At 37.9% G+C, this 24945-nt stretch overlaps 1 protein-coding gene across 7 annotated transcripts; it reads left to right on the top strand.

The window, feature by feature from the left end:
* Window positions 1-6338: 6338 nt before the first annotated feature.
* On the top strand, window positions 6339-23055 carry max (myc associated factor X). 7 transcript variants are annotated; one of them, XM_059355903.1, is made up of 5 exons: window positions 6339-6481; window positions 6749-6775; window positions 16297-16404; window positions 19368-19491; window positions 21436-23055. In XM_059355903.1, the coding sequence occupies exons 1-5, from the start codon at window positions 6446-6448 to the stop codon at window positions 21621-21623; spliced, it is 483 nt and encodes a 160-aa protein (XP_059211886.1). In that variant the 5' UTR covers window positions 6339-6445; the 3' UTR covers window positions 21624-23055. The 7 variants fall into 7 exon arrangements, with proteins under 7 accessions (XP_059211886.1, XP_059211885.1, XP_059211883.1 ...); XM_059355902.1 differs by having other exon boundaries at window positions 19353-19491; XM_059355900.1 differs by having other exon boundaries at window positions 16297-16458.
* The last annotated feature ends 1890 nt before the right edge of the window (window positions 23056-24945 follow it).

Here is a 24945-nt window from a genome sequence, read left to right as displayed (position 1 = left end):
TATACAAAGAGCAATAACAATACACAAAATAACTGCACAGACAGTAAATTACAAAAAAGCAAACACAAAACAATTAAAGAGACATAAAGCAACCAAAGAAGGCAAAAAAAAATCACACAGAGATACTAAAAAGACTAAAACAGCAAAACAACAACAAACACTAAATGACAAATAAAGACATTAAATGCTTAGAGAGAGACTAAAGCAACCAAAAAAGATACAAAATCTAAAAATACACAAAATGACTACAAAGAGCCAATAAATGATGAATAAAAACACAAAATGTTTATAAAGAGACAAAGCAACCAAAAAAAGACAAAATCATACGGAGACACTACAAAGACAGAAAATGCAACCAAAAAACAAACACAATGACACTGTATGACAAAAAAGACACAAAACAATCACAGAGAAACATAAAGCGACCAAAGAACACACAAAATCATACAGAGAGACAACAAAAATACACAAAGTGACTACAAAGAGACAATAAATGATGAATAAAACACAAACTGTTTATAAAGAGACATAAAGCAACCAAAATAAGAAACAAAGTAACACAATAAGACACTTTAAAAATACAAAATGACTACAAAAAGACAGTAAAATACACAGAACCATCAAAAGGTACCCTGCTCCTACAAAGAGACGAAAAACAACAACAGACAACAATGTCTCATAATCTGCCTCTCAGATGTCCTGTCAGCGAATAACTCATGTTGTTTGTGATTATCTGCTGCAACTTAGACTGCCACAGTTTAAACCAGGGATGGGCAACTGGAGGCCCAGGGGCCGCATACGGCCCGCACCCTCACTTGAAGTGGCCCTCAGTACAACTACATGCATTTGAGCATTAAAATCTTGTGTAAAGTGCACCAAATTACTTCTTGCAATTAATGTTGGTCTGCTGTTCTTGCACTGAAAAAAAAAGAAGAAATCACAGTAAGTGGTTATTTTTTATTTGCTTCAAACCTTTTGTATTCCTATTTATACTGTTATACATGCATTTGAGCATGAAATATGTTAAGTTACTGCACTGTTAACATGTTTAAAATTGCAGTTTCATCATATCTGGTTAAGTTCACGGTCCTATATGTGGCCCTGTGGTAGTGTCCATGAAAAATTGTGGCCCCCTCCAGCATTTTCTTCTTTTATATTTGATAGGAACAATGCAATTAACATAGATACAGGACATGCTGCATATAGAGATATAGCTTCAGCTAGTTTTCAACTCCTGTCCCTAGTTGGGCTTTTACAACTACATACAAAATGAAAATACTATAAAAATCCAATAATCAATTACCCCATCTACAAAATAGAATAAAATTACAAACAATTACAATATACATTTACCCTAATAAAAAAAAAATAAAAAAAAATAAACCCTTTATAAATATAACTTAGAGTTTATGATCCTCACAAATCTATACAACAATAAGGAGAAGAGAAAGAAAGAAAAGAGAGTTGCCCATTCCTGGTTTAAATGTTTGAAGTGAGGCAATGCTTTAAAAAGCTACATCTAAGTTTTGGGACCTGCTGGCGGCCCCAAGAGGCTTCAGGTCTCATTACATGTCACAAGAGGAAACAGTTGAATGGAACAAACAGACTGCAGTGATGCTAAATGCTCGTTTTGGGGGTTTACTACTAACAGAAATATCCTCTGCTTTTAGTTAAAAAGCGATGATCTCAAAATGCTCCATTTGCTGCCAAAAATGGACTCAGAGTTTGTCAGGAGAAGAGCATCAGAAACACAAATGGTTGATTATGATCAGGCCTGTTGGCGGCAGGACTCTGGCTGGATGGCAGATCAGCTGCTGCCAAAAACAAACTGCACATGATCACACATTACGCTCAGTTCACAGACTGTTGCTCCACAGCTCATGCCAAGGTTCCTGATCGCTTCTAATTCACTCACAAAAAAGAGGAAACTCCTCACACATTCGACATAGTTATGGGACGTTTTTATGATAAAAGTAAATAAGTCCTTTACTGTAGTGATGGAAGATCCTTTACTAATACCACACAGTAAAAACACTCCACTACAAGTAGAAAACCTGCAAATAAAATCAGCAAAATTGTCTTCCCTGTCAGTGTTTTTCTATTATGTATTACTGATTTATATTACTGCTGTGCATTTTACTGCTGTAGATGTAACGTAACGTAATGTAACATAACCTAATCTAACGAAACGTAACGTAACATAACCTAACCTAACCTAATCTAACCTGATCTAACGTAACCTAACATAATCTAATGTAACATAATGTAACGTAACGTAACCTGACCTAACGTAATGTAGCGTAACGTAACGTAGCGTAATTAAACGAAACCTAACCTAACCTAACCTAATCTAACGTAACATAACAAAACTTAACGTAACCTAACCTAATCTAACCTAACCTAATGCAAGCTAACCTAACCTAACATAGCGTAACCTAACCTAACGTTTAAAAATAAAGTTACCCAACATTGGCAACATTGTACATCTTCAACATTGAAACAAACCATTGCTGTATTTAAAGAAATTATATTTTTTAACTAGTCACGTAACCTAACCTAACCTAACATAATGTAACGTAACGTAACGAAACGTAACCTAATGTAACCTAACCTAATGTAACCTAATCTAATGTAACGTAATCTAATGTAACAAAACGTAAACTAACTTAACCTAACATAGCGTAACCTAACCTAACCTAACCTAACGTTAAAAAATAATGTTACCCAACATTGGCAACATTGTACATCTTCAACATTGAAACAAACCAAAGCTGTATTTTTTTAACTAGTAATTTCCTCAAATATCATTCAAATATCAACAAGAAGAAATATGCCACTTACACACTTTAGTCTCTGAAACAATGTAGAGTAAGTTAATACTAATTTGATTTACAGAGAACGTTCTGTATTACTGTAAATATCTGGATAATGTGTTGTTATTTACCCTTCAGCAAATCCTCCAGTCATACAGGACAAAATGATGATTGTGGCTGCACTCAAATGCAAGACAACATTAGATATTTGAATCACTTGCAACGTTAGATTCCTGTAAATTTTTCTGATTCTGGAAGACTGCATGTGTGTTCAGCACGGCTCCATTAATCGACAAACCTGCCTCTGAGACTACATTAAGCTGACCCAGGGCACTTTATGTGCACAGAGAAACTAATCTGATGCCATATCTGACAGTGCATCCCCCTCCCCTCTCTTTCATAAGTCATGCTCTGACAACAATGGCAAGAACAAAAAAAATGTAATGGTGACTGCATACTGGGGCCCTTCCAGTTTAGCCTGCAATATGCTGAAGGGGACAAAAGGAGGGCATTTTAATGGTTTAACAGGCCGGCCTTGTAAGGACACGGGGGGAGGGGAGGGAAGCTCTGCCTGGCCTGATCAGCCTCTCCAGCTGTAATTACAGCCCAGTTCTTCACATACCTGGATGTTTTACTACTTTTTCCTCCTCCACACAGCTAATCAATGTCGGAGCTCCCTGCAGCCTGAGTATTATGGAGTGAAATGGTGCTAAAACACTTCATAACTCAGCTCAAAGCCTTGAGGGGGGGAACGCATTAAGGGTGTGGCAAGAAAAATCTTCACTGCCTCATTATCATATTTTTTCTGTTACATTACCCATCCCTAGAGGAAATGAAAATGAGTGCAAATATAGCTAGATGCTCTCTTGCTGTCGTCCATGAAGACGGAGAGGCTTGACTGCTGCAGCGGATGCATTATTAAAGCCTGGCCTTATTGTGTTGTCGTCCTTTACATAGGCTATACTGTTACGGTCTGTGTTTCTGGGTGACCCCGTTTGGCTCTGCTGCTGCAGGACATACTTCTATAAGATGGTAGATGGGGTGTAAAATTGGCAGGACTACATATAGAGATAAAAAAACAGAAAGGAGGGTGATTGAGAGTGAGTAGAAGGTTTTTTGTCGGGATTCTTTTCTACTGATACGCAACGATATCCTTTCTAGCCTCGTAGATTTATAAACATGCTAATTTTACAAGAGTTTTCTAGTGACTTCAGCGAGACAGGACGATTTGCTGAACAATTATGGCTACATTTGTACTTTTTGTTCTGTTTCTTTGGAGGAAGACTCACCGAGATATCACTGTGTGGTGCGTAATGCTGGGGGGATTTCATGTCCAAATGTAGATAAATGTTTCACTGTTGTTGCAAAGTTGATTTATCCATCACATTCTGCTTATTTTATTTGGTATTCTTCCAGTCAATTGATGGGGTTATACTGTAGGACATACTCTTATAAGATGGTAGATGGGGTGTAAAATTGTGAAGACTACATATAGAGATAAAAACACAGAAAGGAGGGTGATTGAGAGTGAGTAGAAGGTGGAAGAAGAGATGGTAGGATCAAGGTCAGTGCAGGTCTAAAGCCCCTGCATGGAGGGCAGGGTGTCGCCTGCAGCTGCTGTGGCCTCTTGACCTGCTGGGAGAATGGATGAGGCTGCTCCCAGCTCGTGTTTTTTTACACGTTTACTGATCCACTGTTGCAGTGCAAAATAATCCAGTGTAAGCTCCTTATCTACAGCACAATTTTGTGAAAAAGGAAGCACCAGAGCAGATTAGTTGCAATTTGTTCTTAGACAAGCCCCCACTCTACATTATACAACATTTTTTTTCATCATTACATGTATATAAAAGAAAAAAATGGGTTGGGTTGTGGAAAAATTTTGCTTCACAATGGCTATATGTCAGATTTTTACGGATACAACACACAATAAGTATCTTGATATCCAAGAGTTTCCGCAGTGGTTAAGACTAATTGCATTTTTTTGTTTATTATTTGATTTTTATTTGATTTTAACTAGATGCTGTGTATTTGTGTAGAGTACTATACTTCTTGTATATGGGAAGTGCTTATGTATAAAACCATGAAGTGTGACTTATATAAATCTATGTAATAAAATATTTGTAATTATTAATTTTTACATTTTGTACTTGATGTCCCTGAGCTAGATACTAAAATTCTCCAACCTATTTTTGTTGTATTTTATTTTTTATTTTATTAGGCCTACTGTTCTTATTGTTTATTGTTGTTCTTACTATTTTTTTTATTATATTTGTTTTTTTATATATGTATTATTTATTTTACATTACTGTCATTGATGTTTATTTTTTATTTATTACTATTATTACTTTTTAACATGTTTAAACTGCCCTTAATGTTTATTTTATTTATGGATTATTTATTTTTACATTTCTTGCATTGTATTTGCATTTTTTCGTTTCGTTTTTTTTTAAAAAGTGCTTGTTTTGTCTGGCCAACACTCAAAAAAACCCTAAAGATATTCAGTTTACCGTCACAGCAGACAAAGAAAACCACAAAATATCTTCATTTTAATAGCTGGAAGTAATTAATTTGTTACCATTTTGCCATAAAAAGTAATCCACTTTATTTGTATGTAATGTCAATATTCACGTGAAAACGATTGTGCATTTGTAGTGTGCTTGTGTGCTTGTGTGTGCGCGAGTGCGTGTGTGTCTGCGTGTCTGTGTTTGTGCATTCTTGAAATCCACGTGTCTCAGCCATGGCCTTATTTAGCTCCTCTGACATACAAATACGACTCCAACTACAACTCCCATGATGCCTCCGAAGCGAAAAGACGCCGTGACGTCATAGGCAAGTTTAACCGCTCCTGGGCGCTGTAGTTAAGCAACAAAAAACATTGCATTCTCTAGTAACCATATATCTTTTTACATTCGTGTGGATCGCCCTCATCCTCAGTAGATCAGATCATGTGATTTTCCCCCTTTAAGATCATCACTTCTTTGTGACAATTTGCCACATTCATAGGCATCAGATAAGAACCCAGCAAAGAAGAGCTAGAGGGAGATTATTTAGTTATCAGTTTAGTTTATCAGTGTTTTATTTGTTGACACTAATATTGGTAACACTTTAGTTTGAAGGTGTCTACATAAGAGTGACATGAGCGTGTCATTAACATGACATGGGATGTGTCATGAACATTAATGACACTTTGAAGTAACATTAATGCTCATGATACTTGTCATGTCATGTTTCTGACAGGCTTGTGTGACTTTTATGTAGAGTGAAATTATCAATAAATGTTATATGTTACACTTTTGGTGAAGTTTTTTGTTTCCTGCAAAACTTGAAAAAAAAAATGAGTTAGATTATTATTTTATTTTAACAGGGTGACGAAATGTCTGTTTTTTTTAGTGAGACACGGAAAAGCCACCAGAGGCACTACATTACCCAGACGCCCCTGGGTTCTGGCGCATGCGTGGTGCGCGGCGGCGTCAGAGTGAGTGGAGTGTAGTCACGTGGAGACGGTGGAGTCCACCTTGGTCTGTCCAAACAGAGTTTAGCTGTCTGTCTGCCGGAGCGCCGCACGGTGCTAAACTGATTCATGTTGGTTTTTTAGCCTCCCGTCCCTTTAAACTAGACTATTTTATCGAAGAATGAGTGATAACGATGATATCGAAGTCGATAGTGACGTGAGTATGAATACTTTCAGCTTTTTACGGATGTTATTTTGACGATTTAGCTGAACTAGCGCCGCAGCTAGCGTTAGCCTGTTAGCTTCAATAAGTATGTTTTTTTGTCGGGATTCTTGTTAACTGATACGCAACGCTAGCCTTTCTAGCCTCGTAGATTTATAAACATGCTAATTTTACAAGAGTTTTCTAGTGACTTCAGCGAGACAGGACGATTTGCTGAACAATTATGGCTACAATTGTACTTTTTGTTCTGTTTCTTTGCAGGAAGACTCACCGAGATATCACTGTGTGGTGCGTAATGCTGGGGGGATTTCATGTCCAAATGTAGATAAATGTTTCACTGTTGTTGCAAAGTTGATTTATCCATCACATTCTGCTTATTTTATTTGGTATTCTTCCAGTCGATTGATGGGGTTATACTGTGGGGAAATGATGTGAAAGTGCTGCTTTCTGCTATTGTGGAGCAGCTACTTTTAAAATTAATATTTGTGCACGGCATTTTACGGTTATTTAGCATTTATATTAGTGCAGCGATTGTTCCTCGGCATCAGTCGTGCATTGCAGGGTATCCCCCATCCTGTGTGTGCAGCCATAGGGAGACGGTGACACGACATCTATATTTAGACCAAAGCTTTATCCAGCTACAAAGGCTTATATTGTTGCATGTTTATTATTTTTTTACCCGGTTAATACAAAGCTTTCTGTGCTCGGTGGCTGCTCGGATAGTGGCTCCGAGTCCCCGGCGGTTCACCTCACACCACGGGGGGGTTCCGCTCGTGATCAGTTTTTTTTTCTCTCATTGCAAATTACACATCTAGGTCATCTCAGTAAAGAGAGACCGTTTGCATTGGTGCTGCATTCATGATGATGCAGAGAGAAAGAAGAAAAAAAAGGTGTAGTAGATGTGGCTTGTTGCATGTGTTAGAAAAAAAAGGAGCCGCGCCTGCACCTCGGACAAGCCTTCGTGTCAGGAAGGGGTGCTGCGGGATGTTTTCCTGTGTTGCAGCCAGTGATTAGAGCCATCTTCTCTCTACAGGCCACTAAAGGGCTGGCAGCCTAAATGAATGACGTATAGCTGCATCGCATACCGGCGAGAAAAACACCCTGCACGACTCGGTTGATGCACAGGCTGCACAACACGACGTCTCCCCCCTCCTGTCACATAACCAGGGTTTAAAAGCAGAAACGAAACATTTGTGTTGAATTTAAGATTATGCATTAGTGATATTAGGATAGAAATAGCTTTTTATTCCCCCCTGCTGGTGTCCTCCTACAAGCATTTTCTCTCTCCCTCGATCATGATTACTGTTGCCTCGACCACATGAGAAACTCAAACCTGATTTCAGCTCACTTAGTATTATTTAATTTGATTACTGAAGCTATAAGCATAAAATATGTATGTCCTGAGAGCAGTTTGTGCCCCTCTGAGTCATTTGCTTCCATCTATGCATATCTTGTCCAGAATGAGCGAGAATTAAGCCTTAAAATCTGCACCAATACGGCTGAAAGATTCAAGGAAATGGTTATTAAGCAAAGGGGAGCCAGCTTAAGCATCCACTTGCTACGGTTTGTTAAAACACCTCAAATTATATAAGTTATGATTTAAATAGGGCTGTCCCCCACCTAGTCGACTTGGACCAAAATAATTGGTGAGTCGACTCAGATTTTGGTATTCAATTAGTCATTTGTTATGATTCATTCATGCTGCATGACTTGTTACTAAGAAAGTTATGAGTAAATCTCTGGTAAACACAGGATTCAAAGGGGTGCTTTTGCAAGATTCTTTGTAGAGAAACTCAGTTTTTCATATGTGACAAAGTGATAAAAAAAAAAGATCAGTCTTCAAAATTCAAGTGTTAGCCAAAAAGAATTTCTTGCAAAATTGCACCTTTTCAAGTTTTTGAAAATTTCCATATAAAAACAATGCAACCTTCAGCTCCGCATACAAGAATATGAATAAAATCCTAAAATACTAATGTTGGATATAGTGTTGCAGACATTAAGTAACCGAGCTAATGGGTCTGCTGTCCAAGTCTGTGAGAACTGTCACCACAAACTGAAATGGGTCATATGGCTAAGATTTTCTATCACAATGTAGGTCGTTTCACAGCTCAATTACATTATATATCACTACAGCATGTTTTCTGGTAATTCAATAAATAAATCATATGTTTAGAGAGAAAAGAAATATACAAACATAGTATTTTCAAAGAGATTTTAGTTCGTATCTGCTTACCATTTTATACAAATATACAAAAAGCCAATAAGTTCTCGTATTAAATTTAGGGTTTTCTCTACTATTCTAAGGCTGAGGTGCAGCAACCAAGCTGTTTTTTGCACCTCTTAAGCTGAATGCTTGTAAAGTCAATGTTAACTATTACCTGCTGTACAGTAGCTCTTTTAACTTTTTGTACAACATTTTGGTAATAATGGTCCAAGTGATGTTAAGTTGCACGTTTTTTATTGATAAATATAACATTTTCTTTGGAGGGAGGACTATCAAAACCATCAGCAAATAAGTGCACCTAAATCTTCCACAAAGCTCGGGGAAATCCAGCCTAGTCTGATGAGTTGAAAATGGAGTTAAAACCTTAGAAAACATATTGGCAACAATCAAGATAAGCCTTCAAAAGTTCACATATTTAAATTCTAAGATGTGAGATTTGTTGTAAGTTGAATGTATTTGGGGCTGGTCCAACAAAACCAGACTTTAAAATATGTCACCTTTCATTTTGAGAAATTGTGATGAACATTTTTCACTATTGACCTTTTATAGACTAAACTACATGGCTGTGCACGAAACTGGCAATAAGTGTATTTATGTATTTACTTGAATGTAGAGCTAATGCATTAGGTTGAGTGACAGAAAAAACATGTTGGCAACAATTATGATAATTAAATGTCAGTTTTTGAACAAAATTTCTCAAATGTGAGATTTGATGTTGTACGTTGAACTAAACAAGACATCTGAAATAATGTGAAGGCAATTTTTTAACTCTTTCTTGACTTCTTTTAAGCCTTTTAATTAAGTTTATTACTACAAAGGAATTGATTAAAACAAGAATATATATCAAACATAGCATTAATTCTGCTGTAGATGGGGAGTAGAGTAAAACCTCCACTTTCCGATTTAAAATGAATCCTTACACTATGAATATTTGTTACTTAAACAAACTTATTCCTCAGGAGAATAATCTGTAGACTAATTGAAAGTGAAACCAGTAGTTCCACTTGAACAAAGCTTCACAGTAGGGAAGAACCTGCTGTTCATTGTAAAATTTCTATTTTATTTTTGCAAACAGTGGTATCATTCTCCTGCTGGAGCTTCGGCTTTATTGGTGACTGGTTTTCCACGTCCTCCACCAGCGGCCTGACAGAAGTGTAGGCTTTCATGCAGAGAATGTGAGACGGCCGTCAGTAGTCGGGAAGCGGCAGCCACCAGCTCTTCCACTCGGCACCTGGAGCTGTTATGTAATGTGTCATGGTCAGGTATGAATAGAATGGCGTGTCCTCTCAGGCAGCCAGCGAAAGGTATCGTTTTATGATGCACTGATAACGGTTGCATGTCGGTAATCTGACACCTGTTTTTCAACTCAGATGGCTTATAGCAGGTAGCTAAAACATGTCTGAGTACAGCTAGCTGTATTTATAAAGGCAGCTTGATATCAGAGAGCCTTCACAGGGTTAGATGTTTGGCTCTCGTGATTTTTAAATGGCTTCTAGCTCCATTTGTTCTTCATCCTCCAAATGAGATGCTCATTCTTTTCCCATGCAATTCTCCTGCAAGTAAACTTTGCTGCACCAAGTCTGTAATATATGTGAAATGACTTAATTTCTTAGAATGTTTGGAAGTTGTTGTCTATCACATTAACTTCTCAGGGTGCTAGAACAGATATTCTCAATTTTTGTATGTACCTTGAAATAATTTAATACAGCTTATTTTTCCACTTTTATAGTCTTAGTTATGTGAAATAACAACACGAGAAATGCATAGAAAGATATTAGACATGGAATAAACATATTTCCATATTTGGTTCGAGGAGTTACGGATTTGTTAGAGTAGATTGCAACGCCTAAACTATTAGAGTTAAGAATTTTACTTTTATATTTTAAATGAAATTTACCAATTTTTTTTGTTACGAAAACTACCACCAGATCTCACTTTGAACACTGTATGAGACTGTTGACTTTATACGATATTGCAAATGGATTTTGTTTTTTTTTAATGGTAATATATGTATTTTTGTACTATTTTTTCTTGATAGTATCTTGATTAATCAAGTGTTTAACATGCTGAATTATCCAGAAACAAGCATGAATTTCCATTTGGGGTGACCATGTACGTGCAAGCATCCACACACTTGATCTCTGTGGCAAATTTCAGCCTCTTTTGGTAAAAATGGCGCCAAAGGGTTGGTGAATTTTTACACAACATGCAAACATAATTCCAGTTTGACATAATTCCAGTTTGATTACTGTATCCGTTCAGTGTTTCCATAGAATTACACCTTCCATGATCAAGAATTTTATCCTTTACACTGAATTTTTGTTAGCAGGGGTGGTAAGCCACACAGATCGGGATGCATCTCATTTTTGAGATGTATTTATTTATAGATGACGGCCTCAACCACAGCCACACCTATCATACTGTAGGTCTCATTTGCAGTGTGAAACAGAATCTCGTTCTCTTTCTTGAAACTACATGTTTTATTTCATAAAGTAATCACCTCCACTACTTGACATCTGTAAAAGCAAACATTTAAATGTCAAGTTGCTTATTCCGGATTATTGCAGAATTTCTTCCGGAAAAGATTCAATGTAGTGATATTTAGGAGTAGCCTTATTTAAATGTTGGCATTAACTCACACAGGGCACTTTATGTCCATTAATACCAGGTAATTGTTCATGGAGCGGCTCCAGAGAGCAGTGCTTAAGTACATTCTTGGATCTTAATTACTTTCTGAGGATTAATGATATGAAGTGGCCTCCCTGGCTGATAGAAGAAGTGTATTTTTTAAGAGTTAAAACAAGTCAGCTGATGCTCACATGCCTCTTCAGTGTTTTGTGAGACTTGTGTCACCAGATGTGCTCAACACAACTTCAAAAATGTTCACATTTAATGCCACAGTACAAACAAACATGAAGACAACTAAAAAGACACATTTAAGCAAGATACAATCTGAAAATGTAGTAATGAAAAATATATATTAAATGCAGTCAAACAAAGGCCATAAATACCACTAAAACACATACAAGTGTTATGTATAAAATGACAAAAGGCTGCTCTGTTACCACAATAGTCATAATCACAGTTATTTTTGTCAAATAGTCAGATCATGATTTTATAAAATTGTGCATTGCTCACTCATTACATTACTCATTGACTTTGAGAACCTACTGCATTTGTTGAACTTTTGAATAAATCTGTCTTTAACAGGGAGTTTTCCTGACTTTATATATAGATATAATTAAACAGGAGGAAAAAAAACAAAAAAAACCCATTACATTAATACTAATACTATAACTATACAAAAATAGATAAATAAATTACACATAAGATCGACTATGTTCCAACTTTAGTGCACTTCTACAACCCTCCTAAAACTCCTAAATATATAGTCAATATAAAAAATAATCAATTGCATCATTTTTTTAGACCAAAATAAATTAGATAAGATGTGTTGTGATGCACAGACACAATACAAATAGAAAATAAAAAAAATATATAAACAATTGTAAAAAAAAAAAATGTTAAAGAATAACATTAAAAAATATATATGTGTATATATAAACAAAAAAAAATCACCATACTACATTTCTGGTATAATGACATCCCTAGGCAAATATAGAAAAAAATATTTTAATTAAGTGAGTTTTGTATTTATATAAACATACACACCCAATCAAACAGCACACTCCTGTACAAGCATACTCAACTTATCAAACATTACACCATACCGTGCCTCCCATTAAACCTCCCTACCACCACGGTACCAAGAGCAGATAAAGAACAACATACATACATATAAAGGTAAATAAAAACCCAAGCTTGAACTGCTTAAATTAATGCCACGTGAACTTTCTGAACCTCCTTTCTATTCTCTGCAGCATCATGCATATCACAATGGCTGCCAGACTTGTAATTGCACATGCCATCAATACCAGTCATGTGCCTGTTTGTGCCAGGGTTAATGGAGGGAGTGGAGTCTCGCCTCTCTGCGGCTTTGTGTGTGATACGAGGAGGAGGAGGAGGAGGAGGCACATGGTCCTGGTGGATTTGTCTCTCCTGGATGGTTTTGTGGCTCTTGTGCAACAGGCCGCAGGAGCAGCTGTCACCATGCCAGCCAGACTAATCACAAGGCCGGCGTTGTGAGTTAAACGCAGTGAATTTTTACAAAGCGTTTTTTACTAGGCTTTCATTCTGCACTTTAGTTGATAGTACCCCTTGTAGGATTTATAGTTTTATGGCATTAAATTTGCTAAATGATGGCTTTTTTTTTTTACAGATGTCAAGTCATGATCAACACATGACATTGTCCTGTCTTAACACGCCTCACTTGTGGCCACTTTTTGTGGTTTTTGTCATGATCTTTGGACAAAATGAGTCAGATAACAGAAGGTGAACGTGACTTCTACCTTGGTTTCCATCTGCCTCGTGACCAAACCACCGTGCGACTTTGTTGTTGTGTATGAAGCGAGATGAGTGTTGATTGGCTGTTGGGACCTAATGTCTCAGCCTGGTGACGGTGTGGATTAGGCCACATTCAGATGTGACTGGAGGCTGGGGATGGTTTGGCCTAAAAACAGGTCGAACAAAGTGATTTCAGGTCATGTGATTATAGCAGCCATCTTGCACGTTTAGAGTCTAATTAGAATACAAGTGTGTGGTTGGTATTTGAAGCCTGTTTGTGTTTAATGGAGGAGTTCTTAGCTCGTCAGAAGCAGAGAAAAATGTGTTTTAATGTTGGAAAACAGCCTGAAATTATATTATAAATTTGATTAGTAAGGTAATATGATAAAGCAAAACGAACTAAATTAATCCGCTTATAAAGCTTCACTTAAAACTTTACAGTATAAACTGCTGCATAAGTACCTTAATTTACTTGCATTTCTTGAGGCCTTTGTTTAAATCAGTCTGTTGAACCCCATCCGCCCACCTCTCACCACATCTGAATGACTTGAGTTTCTTGACTTTGGCCCGGTCATGAATTTGAACAGCCACTCCTGCGTGCTCCTGCAGAGAAGGAGGGACAGAGACACAGCGAGGGAGGGGGGCGGTGAGGGGGCGGCTTGGGTCACACTGGGAGGAGGGGGCTGGAAGCTCAGGAGGGGGGCCAAAAGACAAAAAAGGTCACAGAAAGCAGCAATTCGGAAAAGGTAGAAGTTTAACTTGTTGAACTGAAGCTTGTCTGGAGTTTGGTCTTTCACTCATTAGCACACAACAGGAGATTGTCCGTGTTCCACGTTCCTTTTCTACTGAAAGTACTGGTTTTGTCATAAACAGCTCAGTTTCTTTGGCGTTTCTTACCAACAGAAGTTCATGAATTTCATTAGACGTGTTTCAAATGAGGACTGATTGGAAATCGGCTCAGTGTTTTGGCTACGCCCACCAGTTAGTTCCCCTCTGCCTCTGTTCCCATACAGGTATTTTCGTAGCGGCTAACCATCAGACTGACGCAGCAAGCAGTGTTGTCAACTTAGCGACTGTTGATATATTTAACGACTATTCAGACCCCTCTAGAGACTTTTCTTTTCAAAAACGCTACTAGCGACATATCAAGAGACCTTTTCTGGTGTTATTGGAGACTTTTGGAGACTCGTTCTTAATTTTCTTAACAAGTAGCATGTGCCGTCCTAAAGCACTCACAAGCGGCCCAGTCCTCCCGCAGCAGTCTGCAAAATGAGTCTGCAAAGTCGCCGCCTCAACTGTATCCAATCAGCGTCGACTAGTAGCGGCTCAGAAAAGTACCTATCTCAGGCAGGTACTTTCTGAGTTGGGCAGATCCTCTCTCTCAAGCCACACCCAGAGCGGCTATAGAAACGCGGCTATTGTCTCTCCAGTTGGACATTGTTGTTGTTGGCATCTTCTGTTAAATGAGTAAATTACTTTTATTGACCTTCTTCTTCACCCTCGGATGTTACCATTCTTCCAGTTTTGCACCAGACACATTGACACATGACGAAACCGTCATTAACACGCCCACTCGCTCGCTGTGAATCTGCCGGACAATGACCTGAACTTTTCACACAATTAAACATTTCACAGACTTTGTGCTGCAGACTGTTTAAGGTCGGGTCGTCTTTGCGTTCTCACATGCAGCTCCTGCGATAATGTCTCGATAAGTTCAGGGTTGCATGTATGAAAATGGCTTTAAAATGTCTTGTTTATAATACTGGCTGTTGGCTGGTGCTTACATAATTTATTTTTGTTCAGTTTGTTTGAATATCCCAAAAACATGGCAGGTTATAATACAAATAGAAATAGGTCAAGGAACATGTGATTAGTTTGTAGATTTTGTTTTTTTTTCTTACATTGACTTTTTGAATTTTGATGAGAAAACTGTGGCACATTTCTCCCATGACTGTCTGCCAAAACATTATGACATTATTAGTATTACTAGCCGATTCCAGATGTGACATGAATCTGCCCCGTTGTGTGATTTCTAGACATCGTTCAGGCTTTACAAGTCACACAACAGCACCAGTGTCGAGTGTGTGTGTTGTTCTGTCTGTCCCATTTAAGGCTCTATAAATTAATCATTAATCTGTATATTTTTTTGGTGGATTTTGACAATTCTGCTGCCATTTTTGTATCGTTTTTATGAATTTAAATCTATTTACAATATGCCACTTTGGGCTTCAGACATTTGTGATGGTCATTTTTCAGTTCTTTGTTACATAATAACCCTCTGAACCCCAACAAGCTGTTTTAGGGCAATATTCCAAACAGTTTATTTTTGGCAACGTTGACATAAATGAGTTAAATAAAGCTTTGTTTTGGTTACTCTTTCTAGCAAAAACTTTCCTAACCTATGATCTATTCTGTTAACAGTTTCTTTCTACAATAATCGGTGTATTTTTGGTTGTTTTTTTTAAAAGAAACATACAGATGCATCTCAATACATTAGAATATGATGGAAAAGTCAATTTCCAGTAGTTCAAGTCAAACAGCCCCAACCAAGAATTGAGTCATATAGATGGACATACTTTTTAGAGGCCAACATTTTCATATTTAACATACTTTTTTAAAATTGTTCTTTTGTAATATTCAAACATTTTTGAGACACTGAATTGAGGTCTTCATTAAATGTAAGCCATAATCATAATAAGAAAAAATTAAATAAATTAAGACATGAAATGTTTCATTCTGTGTGTAATGGATCTATATAATGTGTTATTTCCACTTTTTGAATTGAATTACTGACATAAAACAAAATTTCTATGATATTCTGATTTATTGAGATGCACCTGTACTTTGGGGGTTCAAAAAGTCAAGCAATGAGTTAAGAAAATAATCTGCAGATAAATTAACAATGAAATGGTCGGAGCCCTTCTTGTTAGCTTCTTACTAAAAATCCGATACCAACTCTTCATTGTTGCGCACATTGAATATGATGGATAAATGGAAGTTTGCATACATATCTTTGGTGTAAAATGCTGAAGACTCCACTGCAGTGAAGCAGCGACCCTGGGGTTGTTGCTGCTGTAAAGGCAGCAGAGCCGTTTGTGTAGGTCGACGAGGGACACCCGCTGTCCTCTACCCACACTGCTCTGCTGCCAGGCTGAAGGCCGTGTGACTCTTGTCATTGCAGGCAGACAAACGGGCACACCACAATGCGCTGGAGCGCAAACGTAGGGACCACATCAAAGACAGCTTTCACAGCCTCCGGGACTCGGTACCCGCCCTGCAGGGAGAAAAGGTTGGTAAAGCTCTGCCTGCACGTCCTCCAGGCACACGATGTTCAAGCTCTCATGTAAGAAATTTTTGCACTTCTGCCATGTGTTTATTAAAAGGTGAAGTATAAAATGTGTGTTTTACTGTGAAGGATGTTTATTGATTTATTGTGAATGCAGAGATGCAGATGTCTTTTCTTGCTGTGTTTTTTTTTTTCATCATAATGTGTGTGCGTCAGTGGAGAGGAGTAGTTGAAGGGACTGGGAGGAGGACAGATGGTGGACGAGTGCAGATTGGCAGCAGCGAGACAGTGATGCAGTCTAAATACTTGGACCAGCGTCAGGAAGTTATTATGAGGACATTTTTGTTGCTCTCTTCCTGTTTTGACATCCATGACACTGAGAGCCTTTTGGAGAGGTGGTTCAGTGACTGGGCACGCAGTTTTATTTTCCCCCCTAAAAGACCAGTTCACGACTCTGACGCGGCTGATGAGACGACGTGAGAGACGATCATTTAGAGCAAGTGTTGGGTTACAGCTGCCTCAGTGCTCGACCCCCACCTCTCTCCCAGGACCAAACTGCTATTATAGCTCTGATTTAGGGCCAACATGCTGTTTTTTTTGTCACGAGACAGGAAAGGGAATATGAAGAAGTATTAGGGCTGGGTACCAAACCTCAATAGATTTTAGTTTAGACAGAAATGTGTTTGCAGCATCAAGTTTAAATGACTTAAAGCTGACATTGAACATGTGGCCTCACTTGTCAGCTTACCTCCTTTTTCCTTAATCTGACAGTTCCTCATTAGAATCCATATTTTGTCAATTTTTACACTATTTATTTGGGCAAAGTCGCTTCTTGTTTCCACAAGGAAATTGTTAGCTGAGGTGGTAAAGCTTTGTTTATACGACGCAGTGTCACAGGCTTCTCAGATGGCGTGCCGGCTATGAGCGTGCAACGAGGCGTTTGTGCTCAAGGCGTGTATTGCGGTATTCTCTAAAAGCCAGGGGGCATACAAACAAATATTCTGTGAATTAGCAGGAAGTGGTAGAGAAGAAGTAGAGAACAGAAGTAATGGAAAGCCTGACAGTAATAAACACAGAAGTACTGCCAAATGTATTTTATTTTACATATTATTAGTGTTACTGTCTCTTACCTCCCAGTTAAAATGGCTGTCTGCTTCTCATTTTGTTAACAAACTGGGACTGCTACCGTCTCAATAATAGCTTTGACAAAGCTGTCTGTTTCCACATATTTAGGCCCATTTACGACCCTCCCTGCGGTCTCTTGATGAAGAACCATCCAGTTGTTTGTAGAGGCGAACCTGCTTGGCCAGTCTTCCCTCGAGTCCATGAGCCTTGTTAGAAAAATCAGAAGTGCACCTACTTTTAGAGCCTTCACGCTCAACAAGAAAGGCATGATGACATAATTTTTTGCACACCCATCCTGAAGCCGGGATAGTACGACTTACATTAGCCACCGAGCTCCTGACACAACTCGCCTTGTGATGATTTCATTTAGTAGATGGCGGCCTCGACGGTTATTCACCATGGAGTTTGCACACGCACATGTAAATAAAAAAATAAGGGCAGGTGCTAGAGCTGGGCGATATGGACCAAAAGTTATATCCAAGTATATATTTAGGCTGAATATCGATATACGATATATATCCCAATATTCTTATCGCAAACTGAGAGCAAATGTTCAGGCAAAGTCAAAGCCAAATATGACATGTCACATGTAGATTTATTGAAATTGTTAATTTAAGTGAACATAAATAATGTAAAACAGGAGTACCTTTTTTAAAAATCAAAGCTTGTGCACATTAAAATAAAAAATCTTAAATAAAAATAGCCTATGAAATAATAATAGGCCAATCTTTTTCTGGAATAAATATATTTATATGAGAAAAGAATAAGGAACTATATTGATATATACAATATGGTCTAATTCCATATCCCATTTAAAAATAATAAACAAATTTAAGGACAGCTCTAATATTTAGTTATTACACCTCAGTGATAACATTTCATTAAATATGATGGTTAGAGATTAGACTACTAATAAGTTGTTAATTAATCGACTTATTGGCAATGAAGCCTCTTTTTAATTTAGAAAAGTGGTCCTGGTTCTAGTTTTCTCTGTCTTCAATGATATTTAACAATAATATAATTGGATTTTGGCTGTAAATCAGACAAAAATACTTGAAAATAATGTGTAAACTGAGGCTTTGTGAAAATCTGATCAACAGTTTACCCATTTTTTTTACTGTTATTTTAAAGATTAAATTGAGAAAATAGTCAGCATTTGATTTATAGTCTGGACTAATATTAACATCTGCTGCTGTCTCTGCTCTTTTTTTCATTAAAGTCGGTTGTTTTTCTTGGGGTTTTTTTAAATACATTTTTTATGACATTGTTCTGGGCAGTAAAACGCTGAAGGAAACAGGGGCTTTGGAAACTTTAATATTGTATCCACTCTGCTATTGAAAAATTTCAAAATACACCCCACCCTGTTGAGTAGAAAAATCTCTCTGATGGTGATATGAAATGAGGCCAAATAGCTCATGGACACGAGGGAAGCTTAACAGCCAAACAGCATTAATTAGAGATGGAGCAAATGTTTGCTAAATGTCTTGTTTTCCTTGAAAGTTTTGCAGCCGGTTTGCAGCCAGTCAGCTAACGGGCTGCAGCTGTAACTTTAGTCGCTGTAATCGAGGCGAGCGCCCTGACAGCAACGTGTCAGGGTTGCAACCTCGCCTGTGGATGTCAGACTGAAGTGTGAGAGGATTTTGAGAGGTTAAGAGGAGGCAAGCTGTGCACAAACACACAGCGCTGTCCTAGATTTCCTCTGCAGTTGTTTCAGTCTGCAGTGCTGTGATGAAGGAGCAATAATGTTGTTTTTGTGTGAAACAAAATGTGATGTGAACTCTGTATACTTGCGTCATTGCTTCAATTTCTGCATGTGTCACTAACAGCAGTCTACCAAACAGGCGTCGCGAGCTCAAATCCTAGACAAAGCCACAGAGTACATCCAATACATGAGGCGGAAAAATCACACGCACCAGCAGGACATCGACGACCTGAAGAGGCAGAACGCGCTGCTGGAGCAGCAAGGTAACCATCTCCCATCATTCTCTTAGGGGGGGGACACTCTACATGACATTTTGACTCATAATACCACAATTCTGCTTAATTTCTGTGCTAATTTGTTAGGCTTCAGTCGTTTTTAACTGCTTACAGTAGGTCCTTTGAGGCAGATTTGTCCTGCTGCGGCCACTAAGAGTGCAGAGTGAAAGTAAAAGGAAGGGGAGGAAGTACAAACGGTTCACCGCCATGTTTGTTTTGGTTGCATGTTTCACTGATTGCAGTGATAAAAGAGCATGTGGGTGACTGGTTTGAGAACATTTCTTTCCAATCTCAACATCAAAGTGTTTGAGCCACCAAACCATAAAAATAGAAAGCTAAAAGTTCAGCACAGTCTGCTAGGTTAACTTGGCTTCGAGTCAGTGAGGTTTTCTCTTAAATGTTTAATTTAATGGGCCATTCTGATGATTTTTAACATGTTTTTGCTGCTATTAAAGAGGGAAAACACAAACATATATATATATATATATATATATATATATATATATATATATATATATATATATATATATATAAACATATAAACAACTACATTTCCCATGATGCTTTGAGAGCGTGTTAATCACCGGTGCAGGACTGAAGGCTGAAGGAATTTTTTAAATACTGATGTGTTGAATCCAAGCCTCTCCATCCTGTCTGCAGAGGTTTTTCCAGACTAAAACTGCAACGATTAGTGGGTCTATCAACAGAAAATAAACAGGAACTTTTAAAAAAAAAAGTCTCTCTATTTTTTGTTCCAAAAATGTGATATTTCAGTATCAAATGTGAAGATGTGCTGCTTTGCTTTCAACTCTAGGACATTGTAATGGCCTTTTCTCACTATTTTTTAATCTTTCGTACTAATCTGCAGACCTGGTTCTTGTTCTCTCAGCCGTCAGAGATATTCATTTAAAGATTTTGGGGTTTTGGCTGTTGCTTGGACAAAAAAGCAACTAGAATATGTCCACTGAGGCTTTAGGAAATTCTGATCAACAGTTTTTACTTTTTGTCTGTTTTTAATTTTTTTTAGAATAAACCAATTAATTGAGAAAATATTCAGCATTTGAATTATGTACAGGCCTATTATTACCATGTATGCCTGTTTTTCCTTAAAAGTTGTTTATTTTGTTTCTGGTTCATAATGTTTAGCATGTTTTTAGACTATAAATCACTGAAAGAAATACAGGTTTTTGCTATTGAGAAACGTTAATATCATCTCCATGCAGATATTGAAAAGTGTCAAAAGAAGAAACCCAGCCCTGCTGAGTAGAAATATCTGATGGTGATATGAAGTCAGGCCAAATAGCTCATGGACACAAGGGAGGTGTTATAGCCAAACAGCATTAATTAGAGATGGAGCAAATGTTAGCTAAATGTCTGTTTTCTGTGAAAGTTTTTGACAGCCAGCTATTTGGCTGCAGCAGTAACTTTTTGTAGCTGTAAGTAGGGCTGGGCCATATGGACCAAAACTCATATCCTGGTATTTTTAGGTCGACTGGTATTTTAAACAAAACGTGCAAAGTGCCGTTTTATTTAAAGACTTTATCAAATTCAAAACCTTCCACCTTGTGAAGCAATTTCATCAGATCCAGATGCTCTTCATATACAATCTGAAATGCCTTCAAATTACAGAACCATTGTTCTTAGTTTCTTAGGAACGAGGTCTTGCTAGTGTGCAGAGAGGAACAAACAAATAGTGGTCATAAGTAAGGGCAACATCAGAAGATGTATCTGTATTTTCTCAACTACATGCCGCTTTCTAAAATATATTGGAATAACTCGTAATGCCGATACACTGCCCAGCCCTCGGTGTAATCAAGTGAATGCTCATTTTTCTTGCACCTTGGTTGTTTTTCTTCATGTTTATATTTTTTAAGATGTTATATTAGGTAATAAAACACCTGCGTTCATGTTTGTTATGGTGTGTCCCTGCAGTGCGTGCTCTGGAGAAGGTGAAGGGCTCCGCTCAGCTCCAGGCCAGCTACTCGTCGTCTGACAGCAGCCTGTACACCAACCCCAAAGGCAGCGCCGTGTCGGCGTTCGACGGGGGCTCCGACTCCAGCTCTGAGTCGGAGGCCGACGAGCCGCCCAACAGGAAGAAGCTGCGCGTGGAGGCCACCTAGAGAGCGCAGCGGTTCCACACCTTGGCTGCGGTCGAGGCGGCGGGTCACAAAGGAGGGCAAGAGGAAAAAACGCAGCCTTCAAAGCTCTCGAGGCTCATCCACCCCTCCCCCTCCTCTCTCTCTCATGCCAGCCTCCCTCACCGTCCTCCTCGCTCTCGCTCCTCCATCTGTGGGTGGGCTCGCACCGGAGACTCATGACCCCTCTAACCTCCTCACACCGCCGCCACAATTGTCTCCCTCTCCAGCCGATCTCCAGGAACAGGAGGGAGGAAGTCCGCAGGGTGGGAGGTGACTGCTTCGATCCATGTAGAGAGCTTCAGGTTTTTTCCCCACCCCTCCCTCCCTCTCTCTCTTTTCTTTGGTTCTCCCTCGTTGGTATTTCCCGCCCGGCAACATCTACAATCCAAAACCCAAAAAGAGGCAGCTTGGCTACTTTAAGGACTTGATGCTTTTTTTGTACCCTCAATAAAGCCCCTCCTCCTCCCCGGGTCGTTTTAGGGGGGGAAGGGCTCGCCTGGCGTACTCCAAGCACTGCTATATTATATATTTTCTTTTTTTTTTTTGTTTTTGTTCATTTTGTTATTCTTGATAATAAAAAAAAACCTGTTTAGAATTTACACACACACACCTAGATAAATCGTCCCAAGACAAGTTTACCTTTTTAAAATGATAAAAAAAAAAATTTGTAGCTTACTTTTTTCCACTTAAAGAATGTGAAGACGCTTTGAAGCAAATGTTAAAGTGATACCCACCTCAGGCCCACTGGATTGCAGATGTTTTCTGCCTGACACACGTTTGTTAACACAAGATTTAAGAAAAAGAAAAGAATAAAAATAAAACATGACTCCTTTGTTGAAATTGATGTTTTGAAGGAGAATATTCCTAAACTTGTATCGTATTTTGTCCTTTAGCTTGAAGTAGTGAATGACTTTAGGTGGCTGAATACGTTAGGCATCTCGTTTTATATATTATAAAAAGCATTGATTGGATGTTTTCAAGTTCTAAAGTATGTTATGCATTTTGTAGTAATCTCACGAGTCATGGGAAAAAATGCCAATTCGTCACATGTAGTTTTCCTTAAGGGTTTGAAAATAGGTATTGAATGTGCAAAGGTAGCTCCCGTCTTTTGCAGTACAACGAAGCGGAAAAATTCCCTGTCGATGTGTCGTGCTTTACACAGTAAAAATCAATGTTGCTGAATCCCCCAAGGAAAAAAAGGAAGCATTTTGCGTGTCTAGGAAACGTGTGTGTATGTATATTGTTTCCTTTTTATTTCCATTTAGGAGAATATAATTAGTGTAATAGGTCTTTGTTTGTCCGATTCCATTCCATGGAAATTACAAGTATGTTGTACATACTGCCAACAATTGTCTTGCAAGTTGAGGCCTACCTTTACTATGAGACTATAAAATAAACTATTTTATCCTTTAAATTGCTCCCTGTGGTTATTCAGCTGTCAGTTGTTTTTTAAACTCTGGTGCCTCACTGCTCTGATGTCCTTAGAGGACAAAAATGTGTCAAAAAAAATGACATTACAATATTATATATTGTTTTTTTTCCCTACTTTTGCTGAGTTCAATCTTTCCCCTTCAAATGCCACTATCTTTACATAATGACAATTTTTTTGTGAAAACAAGCAACAAAACTTGAATAATTTCCTATATACTAAATGCCTGAGTGATTTTCATTTTCACTTATTTTTTGTGCAGTTTCACATTAAAAAATAAATCTCTCCCTCTTGTTAAGGACACGTCCCCTTCCTAAAACAGCCATAAAAGTACTATATATTATTATAATCCACTTTTACAAAGTTCATTTTTTAAAATCTACTTCAGAACAACCAAATACGAATTCATTTTCAGAATTTAACCCTTTAATTTTTTTAAACGTGTATATATACATTATTTTTTTTAAATTGAAAATACATATTTTAATAAAAAAAAAAAAATGTTTTCACTATTCATGCTCTTATATCAGATTGAAAGTCTGATAGAATAAGAATGTATGATTTATGCAGTTATGACTGTGGGATTAAAAATTTAAGTTTTAATGGGTTCCAATATGGAAATTTTATCCTTATTGTCTGTATTTTGGCTGCAGTTTATATTAGACTTACTATAGGAGCTGAGGTTGAACTCCCAAAATAATTTGTATTGTATGCCATATGCATTAACACAGCCACTGGACAAATGTGAAGGGTTAAAAACTGGCTTGATTTTTCACATAAATACCAGCCGTCCCTCCCTCTGACTCGTACTAAGCTGTCAGGACTGGTTGTGCTTTGGTGCAGCAGGCGAATGTAACTTCAGGTTTTTCTGGTTTCCAGTGATGCTGGCGGGTTTCGAGAATAAAGACTGAGGGCATAATGTCCTTTTATGTCCTATTACGTGACAATTCTCCCCTTACACTCTTGCACTTTTTAACGATGTGGAGAGAGAGAGAAAAAAACTGGGGCAGCTGATGTTTTATGTGAGAACAACATGCAGCCAACCCGAGTGTAAACCTGTCTTATTATTTCAGAGATGGATTTTTGTTTGTATTTTCTTTTAAGGCAAAAACAAAGCCTAACAGTCCACACGGACAGCAAAAAGGAAGTCTAAAATGTTTAATTATTTGGATGTTTCACGTTTTATTTACTGAGTAAGTTGATTAAGTTCTGCAAGTTTGATTCAAATGGAGCGGTTACTTAAAAAAACATTAGGAAACAAACTGCTGCTTTTAAATTAAACTTTTTCTATGTTCACCCTTTTCGTACTTTATAACAAGTTTGGCTCCCATTTGTATGCCTCAGTCACTTAAAAAAACTACAATTTCCATGAGGTAGCGCTTCCGTCGCCAAATGTCGCGTCACTTATGTTTATGCTGCCACTATGCAAATTGAGCAAACAAATGAACGGCGCCGGCATTAATTTGCATTTTAAGTCAAAGGACATTGAAGCCATATTGCCAATTTGCTTGATTAAACATTACTAACCCTTGTATTGCCCCGGGGTTTATTTTGATTGAGTCTTTGAACAGCTGCAGTAACCGGACATCTATTATCTGATAAACTTTCTGTTTCGTTTAAGACAAGTCTACTATATGAGCAGCTACATTTATAAGAAAATAACCCAATTTAAATTTAGTGAGTCTAAAAAAACTGGAACCAGCCTCAGGAACATGCCCTATGTGCACCGTTTGAAGGTCCCAGAAAAAATACTGAGCGCCGAACCACAAGGTTATAGGTTAGATTGATTTAGCATTTTCTTATTTGTTTAAACCTTTGTATTTGTTTGTATTTATTTATGAAGCGATAATGTTGTAAAACATGTCATAACACCAT

This window comes from Centropristis striata, chromosome 18 (assembly GCF_030273125.1).
Source record: "Centropristis striata isolate RG_2023a ecotype Rhode Island chromosome 18, C.striata_1.0, whole genome shotgun sequence".
Lineage (NCBI taxonomy): Eukaryota > Metazoa > Chordata > Actinopteri > Perciformes > Serranidae > Centropristis > Centropristis striata.
Note: the sequence above shows the minus strand (reverse complement) of the source record. Positions and strands in the feature narration are given on the sequence as shown.

Coding starts and splice junctions, on each gene's coding strand:
- max (XM_059355898.1), top strand. CDS start 6,446: ATGAGTGATAACGATGATATCGAAGTCGATAGTGAC. Junction 6,482..6,748: donor ATATCGAAGTCGATAGTGAC/GTGAGTATGAAT, acceptor GTTTCTTTGCAG/GAAGACTCACCGAGATATCA. Junction 6,776..16,296: donor CACCGAGATATCACTGTGTG/GTGCGTAATGCT, acceptor TTGTCATTGCAG/GCAGACAAACGGGCACACCA.